The sequence below is a fragment of the Myotis yumanensis genome, unplaced genomic scaffold, assembly GCF_028538775.1.
Source record: "Myotis yumanensis isolate MYYU_CA2020_CCGP unplaced genomic scaffold, mMyoYum1.0.hap1 SCAF_7, whole genome shotgun sequence".
NCBI lineage: Eukaryota > Metazoa > Chordata > Mammalia > Chiroptera > Vespertilionidae > Myotis > Myotis yumanensis.
Genome location: NW_027223758.1, coordinates 69,820,440 through 69,836,535, shown reverse-complemented (window position 1 = coordinate 69,836,535; position 16,096 = coordinate 69,820,440). Strand labels below are relative to the sequence as shown.

At 39.6% G+C, this 16,096-nt stretch overlaps 1 protein-coding gene across 4 annotated transcripts in view; it reads right to left on the bottom strand.

Annotated features, from left to right (window-relative positions):
* SERINC3 (serine incorporator 3) overlaps nucleotides 1-16,096 on the bottom strand; it is a 26,411-nt gene extending 10,315 nt beyond the window's left edge. For all 4 annotated transcript variants that reach the window (XR_011472192.1, XR_011472193.1, XM_070420884.1 and 1 more), the window contains exons 1-9: nucleotides 15,951-16,096; nucleotides 13,569-13,730; nucleotides 12,810-13,003; nucleotides 11,115-11,194; nucleotides 10,349-10,486; nucleotides 6,609-6,778; nucleotides 5,329-5,419; nucleotides 3,660-3,840; nucleotides 103-330 (exon numbers count right to left, since the gene is read on the bottom strand). Coding sequence is in view for 2 of the 4 variants with exons in the window: in XM_070420884.1 (XP_070276985.1) it covers nucleotides 103-330; nucleotides 3,660-3,840; nucleotides 5,329-5,419; nucleotides 6,609-6,778; nucleotides 10,349-10,486; nucleotides 11,115-11,194; nucleotides 12,810-13,003; nucleotides 13,569-13,730; nucleotides 15,951-15,989 (1,283 nt within the window). In the remaining 2 variants the exon portion in view is untranslated. The remainder of the gene's footprint in view (nucleotides 1-102; nucleotides 331-3,659; nucleotides 3,841-5,328; nucleotides 5,420-6,608; nucleotides 6,779-10,348; nucleotides 10,487-11,114; nucleotides 11,195-12,809; nucleotides 13,004-13,568; nucleotides 13,731-15,950) is intronic.

The following is a 16,096-nucleotide window of genomic DNA, read 5'->3' as shown; positions in this document are numbered from 1 at the left end:
GGTGAGAGAAGGGGATTCTAAAGTCAGGAAAATGGATGGAGATTTTAAGGTCGGCCCAAGGAGGCTAAGTGATCCTCCATCTGTGCTGTCTGAGCCTCCTACCTGTACCAGCCCGTCACGGTCATCATGATGTACAAGGAAGCCAGGCAGAGCATCAAGTGGAACATAGCGTAGCTGTACTGAACTCCCTCTTTCTCGTTGTCCATAGCCCGCCGAGGCTGTCCCTCTTCTTCGTCGCTGGCACCATTGGTAGATGTTTCACGGAGGATCACGCTTTCACTTCCTGACAGGGTCAGCTTACTTACCTGGCTATTGGTAGACGTGCGGAAGCTAGAAAGTGATCCCAAGGAAAACAAATCAGAAATGGGCATGAGGATGAACTGCTGCCATTGGCTTATATGCATGAAGGTTATTTCTGAACTGCTCCTACTTTGGGGCCTGACGGGCTGAAAGGCCCTGCTTGGAGTTCTGAACTGGTGCCTGCCATCACAAGACAGACAGTACTCTTCCCAGTTAGTACTTGATGGTTTAACTGCTTAGGAGTTTCCCCAAACATACTATGCTCTCAATGTCTACTTCCATGACTTCACACATACCTCTCCTATCTTAGAAGGTACCAACCTCCAACCTTCTCCCAGATAACTTACTTATCCTTCAATTCTCTGGCTATGTGCCATATCCCCTGGAAATCCTTCTCTGACATCACCCCATCACTAGGCTGGGTTAAATTCCCACAGCTCTTTACGCTTCCCTCTGCCATAGCACTTACCATTCCTGTCTTTCTTGCTATTCACAAAACTCCTTAACAACAATGACCTTAGTCATCTATGCTTTCTGGCACATAACAGATGCTCACTAAAGTTTGTTAAATGACTCAATAACAAAAGACATATAAATAAAGGACAAAAACTACATGATCACCTCAAGAGACATAAAATAATGCATTTGACAAAACCCTTTTTAATATGACAAAAGCACTCCAACTAGGAATAGAGGAAATTTTCTCAAAATAATAAAGGGCGTTTATGAAAAACCCAGTGCTAAAATTGTAATAGTGAAAGACTAAAAGCTTTTCTAAGATCAGGAACAAGACAAATACTATATTCTCATTCAAGCTAGAGCAATTAGGCAAGAAAAAGATAATAGGCATTCAGATTGGAAAAAAAGATATAAAATGATCTCTATTAGCAGATGATATGACCTTGTATATGGAAAGTAGTAAGGAATACACACTCTTAGAATCAATAAACAATCTTGCAGGATACAAGATTAATATACAAAAATTAATTCTACTTCTAAGGGAGGGCAGGGGATTGTCAAGGGCGGGGGGGGTGGGGGGAAGGACACATATGTAATACCCTTTGTAATACTTTTAGCAAAAAATAAAAATTAAAAAAAAAATTATACTTCTATATATTAGCGATGAACAACCTCAAAGATAAATTAAGAAAAAAATTCATTTACAATGTCATCAAAAAAATAAAATATTTAGGAAAAAATTTAACAAAAGAAATTTAAGATTTGTACACTAATAACTATAAACCACTGAAAGAAATTAAAGACCTAAATGAGACATTCTATGTTCATGGACTAGAAGCCTTAATATTGTTGAGATGATAATACTCTCCAAGTCCATGTACAGATTCAACTCAATCCCTTTCAAAATCCCAATTACCTTTTTTATTTTTTGGCAGAAATGGACAGGCTGAACCTAAAATTTACATGGAAATGCAAGGGACTCAGGATAGCCAAAACAATCTTGAAAAAAAAAAAAATTTGGATGACTCACACTTCCCAATTTTAAAATTTACTACAAAGCAACAGTAATTAAAAAAGTAGTATTGGCATAAGGATGGACATACATATCAATGAAGTAGAATTATGAGTCAAGAAATAAACCATTACATTTATGGTCAACTGATTTTTGACAAGGATGCCAGGACAAGTCAATGGGGAAAGAATAGTCTTTTCAACAAATGGTCTGGGACAACTGGATATCCACATACAACAGAGTGAAGTTGGACCCCATACCTCAAACCATATACAAAAACAATAAAAAGACACATAAGCCGGTTTAAAACATCCAACTGTCCATCAACTGATGAATGGATAGATGAATGAAATGTAGCGTTATCACACAATGAATATTATTTCCAGCAACAGAAAGGAATTAAAGACTGACATATACTACAACATGGATGAACCTTGAAAACATACTAAGTGAAAGAAGCCAGTAACAAGACCATATCGTGTATGACTCCACGCATATCAAACGTCTGAAAAGCAAATCTAGAAACAGAAAAGAGATGACTGTCTGCCGGGACAGGAGGGTAGGGGCATGGGGAGTGACTGCTAATGAGCATGGGTTTTCTCTCTAGGCACGGAAAATGTTAAAATTGACTGTGGTGATAGTTGCACAACTCTGTGAATGTACTAAAAACTACCGAACTGTACGTCTTTAAAGGGTGAATTTTGTGGTATGTGAATTTTATCTTTAAAAAAGAAAAGGCCAAAAGAAAAACAAACAAAAATATGAAAACAAATGAGTATAGCTGTGTTTCACAGAAACTACTAACAAAAATAGGCAGGCAGCCTAGGGCTGCAGTTTGCCAATCCCCACTTTAAGCAATCATTAAAACAAAACAAAACAGGTAAATCTACATATAATGTTATAGAAAGCTGTCCAGATTATAATGACAAATTCGTATTTTAGAATAGTAAGTGTATTTATATGGCATGTTCCTAATTTATTTACCTTATATATGTATTTTTAAAAATTTTTATTGATTTTTAGAGAGAGAAAGGAGAGGGAGAAAAACATTGATGTGAGGGCAATACATCAATCAGCTGCCTCTCATACCCCCACATTGGAGATCAAGCCTGCAATTGGGCCATGTGCCCTGACCAGGAATTGAACCAGCAACCTTTCAGTACAATGGATGACGCCCAACCAACGGAGCCACACTGATCAGGGCCCTAATTTATTTTTTAAAATTATATTTCAAGTGATATAAATAAAATTGTGTATATACCCCAGCCAGGCGACTCAGTTGGTTGGAGCATCATCCTGTACACCAGCGGTTCTCAACCTGTGGGTCGCGACCCCTTTGGCAGTTGAACAACCCTTTCACGGGGGTCGCCTAAGACTACCCTGTATATCAGATATTTACATTACGATTCATAACAGTAGCAACATTACAGTTATGAAGTAGCAACAAAAATAATTTTATGGTTGGGTCACAAAATGAGGAACTGTATTTAAAGGGCCAGAAGGTTGAGAACCACTGCTGTACACCATAAAGGTTGCAGGTTCAATTCCCAGTCAAGGCACATAGCTAGGTTATGGATTTGATCTTGGGTTGGGGCACGTGAAGTTTTTAAAGATAAGCCAACCTATTTTCAGAGCCACTGCTCTAGCTGATTTGTTTCTCCTCCTAAACAAATGAGAAGGTATCCCTTTGTAACGTTGGAAAGAATTATTTGATGAGAGGATTTAATGAGTTTTAAGAAATGGGTAACTGAGGCAAGTCGAGGACTTTTAATAAAGAAGAGTTAGGCTGTTACTAAAAAATTCCTCATACTACTTTTTGAAAGCAAAAAAGCTGCTTCACCCATATTAACCTTCATGAGAATCTTGTTCTAAGTATTTTTAAACTTACCTAGAATACACAAGGCATAAAACTAAGGTTAACAGCCCAATAAAATTCCCAGTCTCCAGAAGATGCCCACTCTGCGTTGGTGGAGCAGAGGTAGGGACCAGAGCAGTTGAATTTGCAGGAGCCAAGGTTGGTGCAGTCAGGTGTGTAATGATGCTCCATAGGCTTGGGTTGCAGGAATGATCTGAAAATGGGAAATATTTTATTATCTTTAGTTACAACCCATCCTGTTCCTATAAAGGATTTGAAGGATATGGCTATACATGCAGTCATGACATAAAACATGGGAATGCTATATTTAAAAGAACTTGAAATTCAGCAGTCAGTAACATATCTGTGTTGCAATTAGTGACTTTGTTTTGGAAAAAAAAAGAAACAACAATTTGTCAAATTTCACAAACATCAATCTTGATTTTACTGGTTTTGACATTTAATAAATCTTCTTGGTTCTACAATTATGCAAAGGCTTTGAGCATAAGGAGTTTATCCCTAATTTTGTTGTCACATACTGACATAAGAATATAATAAAAGTAAGTTGAGCCTGGCCGGTGTGGCTCAGTGGTTGAGCGTCAACCTATGAACCAGGAGGTCATGGTTCCATTCCTGGTCTGGGCACATGCCTCGGTTGTGGGCTTGATCCCCAGTGTGGGGTGTGTAGGAGGCAGCCGATCAATGATTATCTCTCATCATTGATGTTTCTCTCTCTCTCTCTCTCCCTCCCCCTTCCTCTCTAAAATCAATAAAAATATTTTTTAAAAAAAGTTGAGTCATCATTAGAGATTCTGCAATAACTGTTTTCCTTTCAAAGGAACCCACAGAATACTCTATCGAGAAACAACCCTATAACTGCCCAACTGGTGTGGCTCAGTGGTTGAGCACCGTCCTATGAACCAGGAGGTCACGGTTCGATTTCCGGGTCAGGGCACATGCCCGGGTTGCAGGCTCGATCTCCAGTTGGGGGCATGCAGGAGGCAGCCAATCAATTATTCGCTCTCATCATTGATGTTTCTATCTCTCTTTCCCTCTCCCTTTCTCTCTGAAATCAACTTAAAAATATTTTTTAAAAAAGAGAAACAACTCTATAATAACTACAAAAGATTTCCTACAGCTGTTTCCTCTAGAGCCCGTAACACCAAAGTAAAATACAATTAAAATAATTCTACAAAGAGCCAAGACAATCTTGTCTTTTCTAGCTCTCAACCAATTTGACTTAGTCCAGGGAAAAGCCTAGAACAGCAATTTTCAACTGGTGTACCACAAGAATTTTTAAAACATGCAAAATCTGACTATTTAGTCAGGGGCACTAATCTTTTTCCCCTTAGATTGTCAAATAAAAAAATGACTACAGCCAACATTATAGTCATCAGTGAGAATCAATCAAAATTATACCTATTTTTTTTGTCAGGTCGGCAAAAAATAAAGGTTGGAAATCGATGACCAAGACTAACATAAAGGATTGCAGTTCCTTAGACTGTCAGCTAGAAGTAGCTATGAATACACATGGAGAATAAAACTTGAAAGGCAAGTATCTGCAGTGACATTATACTTTCCAGTGAAGTTTCAGTTTTCTGTTTGTTCATTTGTTTGAATCTGCTCTAGCTTTACTTTTTACTCTACCAAAGGAATAATTTCCTACTTTCATCAAATGAATGTGTTACTGCCATTCTCTTACCAGGCTCATTGGTCAGGGCTGACCATGTAAGGTATATGGTGTAGAGTGTGATGATGGAGGACTGCAGGAGGCCAGAACGAGGGTGGTGTTCCTATAGAATCAAAAAGAAAACAATGCCATAGGGATTGCAAGGGCTGACATTCTAAAACTTGGTGTACTTCTCCGGGATCCACTGAACTGTTATTCACTAAGAACCTTCTGATGTTGAAAAGATGACAAGTAACCTTTCAGTTTGAGCTAGCTTGAAAAAGAACCCAGGAAGAGGAAGCAAATATTCTTGGTTCTCAAGGCATTTCATAATCCTGGAAATTCCTGTTTATCACACAAAGGCTTCGATTTATTAGTCTCTTAGTGTAGAGGAATCTAAACTCAGCTTTGCCACTAACTAGCGGGGTAACCCATCATCTCTCTGGAACTTCACTTTCCTCATTTTTAAAAAGAGGGGTGATGTCTAGATGTTCTTTTCACATCCTATGTAATAAAAAGCTAATATGCAAATCAACCAAACAGCGGAATGACCGGTCGCTATAACAAGCACTGACCACCAGGGTGCAGACGCTCAACGTAGGAGCTGCCCCCTGGTGGTCAGTACGCTCCCATAGGGGGAGTGCTGCTCAGCCAGAAGCCGGGTTCACGGCTGGCGAGTGCAGTGACGGAGGCGGGAGCCTCTCCCTCCTCCATGGCAGTTCTAGGGACACCTTGGGGGATGTCCTACTGCCAGCTTAGGCCTGCTCCTGCGTGGGGAGTGGGCCTAAGCCAGCAGTTGGACATCCCCCAAGGGGTCCCGGACTATAAGAGGGTGCAGGCTGGGCTGAGGGACACCCCCCTGCCGCCAGTGCACGACTGTCGTGCACCAGGCCTCTAGTTTCATATATAAAACTCCATTAATTTTTAAAAGTATGTTATTTAAGTGATAAAACTTAGGCACATGAGTTTTGTTTTTAAGTATTAAAAATCAATTCTTTTTTCTAGTTTAATCCCCCTAAAATATCTTGGCTAATGATTCATAAGAATCATTCTCAAGTTGTAAACAATCTTATGAAATTATAAATTCTCAAGTTGCTTAGGTTTTCTTAAATGATAAGAAAATTATTCATTTAATTATACTACAGGCAACTCAATGGCACATTTTATAATTACTAAGTTATAATTATGAAGACTTTATCATAATATGGAGAAATGTTTAACTTAGACATAAATTCATATAGGAGGTTACCTAGGTTTCAAGTTTAGCATTAATTAAAAATCCCACAGGAGGAAGAAGCAGAAAACCACCATACCTGAATTTTTGGATGAATGGATATAATAGAAACCACAACACAAAGGATCAGATTAATACTGATAAAAAACTTGTTCTCTGTGCAGCCATCTGGTTTGGTGTAGTATATGTAGAGCAAACTGACAAAGAGGATTGAAGAGATATACAGGATGCTTGTGGCAGATAGTAAAACTGAAAAGAAAAAAAAACAACAATATGAATACCCTCAATCTTAACAAACTTTTATAAATAAAGACCAATTTTCTTCTCCGTATAAAAATAAAGAGACATTATTTCACTTTTATGATGGTTACTAATTTACAGTGAATTGACAGAAGCCCTAAGGTTGAAGTTTCAGATTGTGTTCCAGTTGGCTCAATGTTAAATTACAAAATCTACCAAACAACTGAATTCACTTCCTGGATTACCTAACTTGAGTTCATAGGTTGAAAAACCAGACATCTGATCATTCTAACCAGAGTAAATTCTAACTAAATACAAAATATTGTTCAATATAAGCTTTTCTTAGGAACCTAAAAAGATCTCTTAGCCTTCAAAATGTCCCAGTTCACAGCAAGCTCAGTGCCAGGGATGGTGTTAGCACTAAACAGAACAGACAGGCATCTTTTGTGGTAGTTTTTCCTCTGTAGCCGCTGGCTACATAGACCTGTTTATCACAACATGACCACATCAGCGGGATGATCAATCAATCAGGGGGGCTCCATGATCGCCCCACAGAGGGAGGCCCAGGCCACCTACCAGTGGGCTGCGGCGGGTGCGCGGGGCCTCCCTCTGTGGGGCAATCCATCTCGGAGCCCTGGCTGGGTGGGTGGGGCCTACCTCTTTGGGGCAATTGATCGCAGGGCTCCTGGACTATGAGAGGGCACAGGCCGGGCTGAGGGACACCCCCCATCCCCAAGTGCATGAATTTCGTACACTGGGCCTCTAGTGTTACTATAAAATAATGATGTAAATTAGGTTACTAGCAGAGTTCTTAATGCTTTTCTATCTGAACATATAAGATTTCTCTACTTTTAGTTTCTCCAAAGTAGGGCAAATCTACAATTCATTATTAAACTCTCCTATAGTTGGAGTGATCCAAAATGAATTATACAAAAAAAGAAAAGAGTAAGTCATACAAAACAGAAGTAAATAGGTAAAAAAAAAAAAAAAAAGAAAGAAAGAAAGAAATTTTATTAGTCAGGAAGAAGGAAAAGTTTCAGGATTCCCAATCCATAATGATAGACAATTTAAAAAAATATTTTTCTGCACTAAATAGACATTACAGTTTAAGTGACCAATAACAGGGCAATGGTTAAATGAATTATGGTATACCATGCCATGGAACATCAGGAATTGTATGGATTGAAATACCATGCAACTGTTAAATGAATAAGACATACCTCTATGTTCACTGATAGGAAAGAATATTCATCATACAGTAAGTGAAAAGAGCAGCCCTAGTCAGTTTTGTTCAGTGGATAGAGCGTCGGCCTGCGGACTGAAAGGTCCCCGGTTCGATTCCGCCCAAGGGCACATGCCTGGGTTGCAGGCTCAGTCCCCAGTAGGGGATGTGCAGGAGGCAGCCGATCAATGATTCTCTCTCATTATTGATCTTTCTATCTCTCTCTCCCTCTCCCTTCCTCTCTGAAATCAATAAATATATTTAAAAAATAAAAAGAGCCAGGGCCAGTTTGGCTCAGTGGATAGAGCATCGGCCTGTGGACTGAAGGGTCCCAGGTTCGATTCCGGTCAAGGGCACGTGCCTGGGTGGTGGGCGCATCCCCAGTGGGGGATGTGCGGGAGGCAGCTGATCAATGTTTCTCTCTCATCGATGTTTCTGACTCTCTGTCTCTCTCCCTTCCTCTCTGTGAAAAATCAATAAAATATATTTTAAAAAAATAAAATAAAAAAATAAAAAGAGAAACTTTCTGTATTAAAGGTTACCAAAATTTAAAAAAAAAGAAAAGAGTAAGTCATAGAACAATATATAGTATAAACCTATTTACATTTAAACATAACTGAATTCATTCTTATCCAGTTGGTGCTGTTTATATTATCTGTGCTACTCCCTTCCGGTGGTTACATCTGGAGAGGAAAGTGGGTTGTTGCAAGTTGGTAGAGTTGCATGTTTTATTCTTTATAAAAGTCTACCATTTGTGTTTATAGTAAAAATGGTACTATTTTTTTATTTTTCAGTTTAAAAAGAAGCATCCTAACTATATAAGATGAAAAGAAAACTAGACAATTTGATAACATGTGCTAAAAATATTAAAAATATCCATACCCTTTCACTCTTCTACTTCTGGGAATTTATTCTAAGGAAATAATCAGAAATGTACTCAGAAATATGTTATTAGGTATTTACTGCTGTACTGTAGCCAAACTTATTCACAAGCTGTGGGAAACCACCTACATCTTCTCTAGCTGAGAGGTGTGGACAAGGAGCCCAGAATGCTGGTGACCCTTGAGCCCTGGCAAAAGTCAGAGCTATGCACCCACTGTTTAGTCGAGACAATGGTAGCTGAAGCAACTTCCCCACCAGATAGTCTGTAAATCCTTACTGATAAGATTGTCTGCCTGCAATGCTCTGTCCACTGAGCCAAACTGGTTAGGGCTCAAGGAACAATTTAATTCTAACTAAATGCCAAGGTCAGTTAACCCTTTCCAATATGTCAATAAACTTTTCAAAATTTAAAAAAAAAAAAAAAAAAGATTGTCTGCCTGTTACTAGAACTTGCCAGCCTAAGGGCTATAGGTATGTCCCAAACTGAATAAAAGGATGGCAAGGCCTGAGCAGAGGCAGAGTCCATCTTCTTGCATTGGGCCCTCCAATTTCCAATTTTCATTTGTGTGCGGCCCCTTCTCCAGATCCCGAACCCTGAACCACGTGGGACATGGGTCATTCACAACAAGCTTATTTCTAAGTTTTTAAAATGGTCAAACTATAAACTATTTGAATATATATTACATTTAAAAAATAAATAAGACACAAACATATTTTTCAATGACTTTTTCCTATACATAGAAGATATACATGTAGACTAATGTGTTAACAGTGAATAATAATTACTGGGGACTTAGATTTGGGGTAATTTTCTTTTTTGTGATTTTTGATTTTCAAGCTCTTGACACACAGCATCTATTATTTTATAATGGGGGGGGGGGAGGGGGGGAGGTGGAGTCAGGGCAAGCAATCTCAACCATTATTTTTAAAACTAAAATACAGCTGGGTCATTGTTCCTAATAAGTGTAGGGCTATAAAGTCCCTCCCCATTATTACAGGCTATAAATTATGTTCCCAACTTAAAAATTTTAAGTACCCTTTTTCCACCAAAAGGATTTTACAAGAGGTGTGGGGTCATACTCTGAATAAAGCAGTAAGTACTGTTCACTTTCTTCTGCCTATGTTGGCAGATGTCCCATATGCAGAATGAATCTGAGTCCCCTTGTCCAGGGAAACAAGAAAATACAAACCAGAACTATGTCAGTAAATACAATTTCCCCCCTTATATAAATGCATGTAGTTACATTACAAATCTCAAAATAAATGAATTGGGGGAATCCAATGATTTATATTATCTGTGCTACTCCCTTCCAGTAATGCATATAATTCAGAATTAACTCAATGGGAAAGTATAGTTTTTAAAGTCAGCTCGACCCTGAAAGTTTGTACATTTAAATCAATGGATGTTTTTCTTGTTCACCCTGTTTCATGTAGCATAATGCAGTGTGGCTCTCATAGTTGAGTTAGATACTTACCAGCATACCAGCACCTTGGGTTTCCTTCTTCCATTCGATTTACACATGATTCATTCACAGAGTGAGCCATGTCTACCAACAGCACCAGCTGGATAAGAATGAAGATAAAGGCCCCAAGCATGCCAATAACAAACCAGACTACAAATCAAAAGAACAAAGTTATTCTTTACCATACAAGTAACATTTCACAATGTTGCTAACATTCTAAAAAGATTTCAATTCAAGTAAGAGATAAGTGGTAAAAACATATTCTGTCTCCAGCAGTTCAGCAAGATTACTCCAATTCCAAAATCAAAGGCATTGTCTGAGAAGTGTTCTGTGGGCTTCAGATCTTTTAAAAATTGTTTTATCTTGTGCCAAAGGGAGCCTAGGATCTAACATTCCAAATGCTACTATAAGCCTTTTCCCTTTACAGGGAGGAAAAAATCATAGTGGAAATCCACATGTTACTCAATGCCATAGTAAGGAAGGAGGCTAAGACGGGTGGTAGAGCACATGAGTTATAAGTCCTTATGGTGACAAGCTCTCTGATAAACTGAGTATTGTCAAGTAAGAAGATAGACTGTTAAAATATTGACAAACAATTAACATATGGTTCCAGAACAGCTGAGAAGTGACCTGAATGCCTTAATATCTTAATATTAGTACCAAGTCAAATAATTGGACACTACCTCCTTTGTCAGTTCTGCAAAATCAATACTGAAAACATAGTTTTAACTTAATCATATAGAGTCTGTATATCTTATAATTAAATAGTGAGCCATACCTGTGGTGAAATAACCCCCAGGAATGTAGAAAGATCCAACCATGATACCAACAATGGCAGCAATTTTGAAGAACCAAAACCTATTAAAATATTTAAAAACGCATTTATGAAATGCTAATTTTCACCCTAATAGTGAGAAAATGAATTTCTAAAATGCAAAAATAAAGCCTTAGTAGCATTTCCAACATGACTTGACTTAGATCTTCATTTGATCTGAGGCTACTTCATTCAGTACTTCACACAATTTAAGAATAAACAGCACAGGGAACAGATCATTCACATTAAGAGGAACATGTATTCTTAGTTTCCCTACTTTTAGCACTTAAAGATAGGACTTTTTCTAGAATTCTGAAGTGTTCTAGATAAACAATGTTAGCTAAATATAGGACAATTAACTATTCGGTGTGGGGAAAAGTTATTTCCCAACCCTTCTTTTACAACACAGGATATAAGGGCCTTGCTCACAATTACACAGCTCCTCACTGGCAAAGCCAAGACCAAACCTGGCTTTTAGTCCATGATCTTTAAAGACTCTTTGTATGGCAGAGTGAAAAAAATCAGACTTTGGAGCTGGACAGACCTGAGTTTCAATCTCAGCTCCAACCCTCATTGGCTGAGATCTCAAACAATTTATATAACCTCTCTCAAATTTAGTTATTGCATCTATAAAAAGGAGATAATTTACTTATAAAGTTTACAAAACTCCCTTTACTCTTCAAACGAGAATTAGGGGAACTAGGGGCCAGGAACAGAAAGAAACAGAGTAAGTAAATCAGTAGCTCAAATATATCCACTGTTTATCTTTCTGAATACTATCCTATATAATAAAAGCATAGTATGCAAACTGTCCCCTGACCAGAGTTCTTCCGGGAGTTTGACCAGGGGGCGCCTGGCCGGCCAGGGGAAGGGAGGGAGGCCTCAGCCCGTGGCGGAAGGCGGCCGGGGGGAAGGGAGGGAGTACCTGGCCAGCAGCCACTAGGGACCCTACTAGTGCACGAATTCCGTGCACTGGGCCTCTAGTTTAAATATAACATGCACATCTTATCTTTTAACAATAGAAAGGAAAATAAATAAATACCTTTGTTTATGTGGTACCTAGCACAGTGCGTGAACTATTTCACAAGTGTTCAATAAAATCTAGAAACTTGAAACAATAGGCCTGGGGCGGGGGACAGAGGTGGGACAGAAGGAGTCAATCAATGGGGGGGACAGGGACACATGTAATACTTCAACAATAAAGATTTAATTAAAAAAAAAAAAGATAAGCCAGCTGGTGTGGCTCAATGGTTGAGTACCAACCCATGAACCAGGAGGTCACAGTTTGATTCCTGGTCAGGGCACATGCTGGGCTTGCAGGTTCAATTCTCAGGGGCCTCCAGAAAGGCAGCCGATCAATGATTCTCTCTCATCGTTGTTGTTTCTCTCTCCCTCTCTCCCTTCCCATATCTGAAATCAATAAAAACATATTTAAAAAAAAAAGATAAGACTCTCCTCATCCCCTCTACCTCCTCCAATGCTACAGGTCTCCAACTGAAAATGACACTGAAACAATTTCACGTGTACAATAGGTCAGACATACATCTGGGCCACTGATTTATATACTCTACTGCTCCCATCAGAATGGCAACATTAACTGCTGAATGCGAAGGTCCACACCATAATATAACAAAGTAATAATAAATAAATCTTACATACCCATTGTGTATTGCTGCTCTGGGATCTTTACTTGTTTTTACTTTTAACATGAGTAGATAAAAGGCAAAGAAAAAGATGGCCAAGGCAAAGCTGATCCGATATACAGCTTTGAAACCGACCTGCACATTACAATCTGTATCAGCCTTTATATCGGCCACCTTGATTTTAAATCCCCCTTCACAGAATCCAGGAATCTGGAAAAAATAATGTCAATGTTATGGGAACACCCACATTTAAACAGAGATTCCACCCCACCATAGGAAAGCCTGGATTTACGAAACTGACTACTTCAACAACTGCAAGACCATCCTGTGGGATTATTCTCTATGTCTTCCAATCATTTACCATCTTGTCACCAGAGAGTATAAACAACTTGCATTTTGGAAATAAAAGTGCAGTGCTCTCTTCTTTGCGCTTCTCTACTGACGAGGTTATCTCCCATTATCCCAGGAATTTTCATGCTACAACTCACTCCTTTCAAAGGCCTGGATCAGTTTAAATGTTGAAGTTTTAGGGCCATCCTTTTAATATCTGTTGCCTCTCTCGGTTGTTAGACTAGAACCTGAAGATGTTCACTTAAACTTCCTTTATTTCTGGGAAAGGACTAATCCCTTCATATTCTGTATCTTTACTATATCCCAAATTACAATGAATTTGATTGACTTTCGTAAGTGAAGAAATAAGAATATTAATATCAACTAAAATTTTGCAGAATACAAAAATAATCAGTACATTAAGGGTTCTGTTACTTCTACTAACCTTCTTCAGCTGATTTTTTACCCCTTCTGTTTGCATGATGCAGGATACAATAGTGCCCAGGATGAGAATAGAAGCATAAATGAGGCGAGTCACAGTGGAATTCTTACTGTTGGGACAGCAACCGCATAGCAAACACGATGCACCACCACAAAGGCATGGAACCTGTAATAAGCACATATGGCCGTCTGAGAGCTTTCAGTGGACTCCTTCCTGACTTCCTGACATAGGTATCGCAGAATAGAAAACGAAGCAAGCCAGACTTTGACAGTTCTAACAGAGAATTACAACTGGGAGGAAGTGGTTAAAAGCATGGGCTCTGAAGTCAATGTTATTTCTGCCACTTTATCTCAGCAAACCTTTTTCTCCATCTGTAACATAGACTCTAACAGAATCTTCCTCCCTCAGACATTACTGTATTAAATAAGCATTCAACACAGTACCTAAAACATAGTAAGAGCCCAATAAATTTTATTTATATTCACACAGGTATCATATTATCTTTAAAAACAACGTATCTTAATGAGAAAAATATAAACCTAACTGCACTTGCTATTTACCAAGAACCCTTGTTACCAAATTTGATATTACAAGCAACATTATATGGAAACCCTTATGAATAACTAGAGGCCAGATGCACGAAATTCATGCAAGAGTAGGCCTTCCTTCCCCCGCCTGTCGGCACCGGCTTCCCTCTGGCACCCGGGACCCGGGCTTCCCTCGCAGCCTGACAGCCTGACTTCGTAGGGAAGGACATCCAGTCAAATTAGCATATTACGCTTTTATTATTATAGATGATAGCAAGAGTCATTATGCTCTATTCAAGAGTAACCTGGAGCCCTGGTCAGTGTGGCTCAGTTGGTTGGAGTGTCCTCCAGAACACCAAAAGTTAGTGGGTTCAATTCCCAGTCAGTTTGCATATGGGACGAAACTGATAGATGTTTCTCTCTCATATCGATGTTTTTTTTTCTCTCTCTCCCTCCCTTCCTCTCTCTAAAATCAATAAAAATAATTAAATACATAAATAAATAGTAACCTGGAGATTCCTCAAAAAGTTAAACATAGAATTACCATAAGACGAAGTAATTTGAGTTCATCACTGAACAACTGTGTGTGAATGTTTGTTTTGCACGCATAGATAAACTCTTTCTTTCTCTTGCTAATCTGTTTTTTTGTCACAGGTCCTTACCTACCAACCAAGGGTGGAAGAAAAGTTTTTACTCCCCTATTTTATAAATAGTGAGTTTAACCCACGTGTGGATTATAAAAATCAACTGACCAGAATTTTTTTAATGTGGTAGAAAAATTGTACAGCAGATGGTAAAGGTAAGATTTCATGAAACTTGTGTCTACATGGATGTATTAACTCAACTATGTAAAATTTATTTACTTTGGGTCAAAATAAAAAAAAAATTGGAAAGCCACTGCTCTCACAAGGAACCTACCCTTTTTAAGATCCACGATCTTTTTAAAAATATATTTTTATTTATTTCAGAGAGGAAGGGGGAGGGAGTGAGAGACAGAAACATCAATGATGAGAGAGAATCATCACTGCCTCCTGGGGATCGAACCCGAAACCCGGTATCAAACCCTGATCTCCTGGTTACACTCAACATGGGGACGGGAGGGAGAGGGAGCGGAGGTGGCCCTAAGAAATGGTAGTGGAATGAGCCCAGACAGTCCTCTGAGGTGAGTATACGAGGGAACTCCGCATATTCTATTCTATAGGTCCTAAAACTCCCTTTTTAAAATATGGGGTTTACAATCTACAATTCAACTGTATTATCCCACAACAGCTTTCCAGGCGAGGGATGCTGGCGTTATTATCCTCGTCTTACGATACAAGGTCCCAAAGTTCAGACGGTGGCTTCCAATTTTGAGTAATAATTACAAGGCCTTCTTCCTCTTGCACCAGAACTGCACAGGCCTCGGTTAAACCCACAGCTCTGCCACATACTCTGTAGCTTTGGCAAATCCCGCGCTACAGGATAAAAAGAGTATTCAAACCACGCAAATTAAATGGCGCCACCTTAAGAAGGTGCTTCGAAATGAGCCCGAGAGCTCCCGCATTGGGAGCTCATTCCTCGGTCCCTATTCCAGCGGCTGCTGAACCCGGAGGCCGGAAGGCTCCTGGGGGCGGGGCAACGGAAATTGTAAACAATGGCGGCCTGGCCTCCTACGCTCATCAAACGCGGAAAGTGAGCCGTCTGCTCCCGATCGCGGATTTTGGCCTGGACTCTTGGATACTCTCCGCAGCTCAGGGCCGGTCCCTCCAATTCCCGGGCGTCTGCAGCCGAGGCCCGTTGGGGTCTGATCTCGGGGCTCACTATCGCCCCCCCTCGTCCAAACCACAGGTCAGACCGAGACACTAGCCCAGGAACTCACCCAGCTGGCCAGGGAGCAGACGCCCAGCACAGCTCCCATGGTGACGCCGGCGATGGAAGCGGCGGATCCGGAGGCTTCTCGCGAGTCGTTACTGCCAGTTGAGGTGTCTCCTCAGAAACACCAAGGTTTCTCAAGCCGGAAACGCG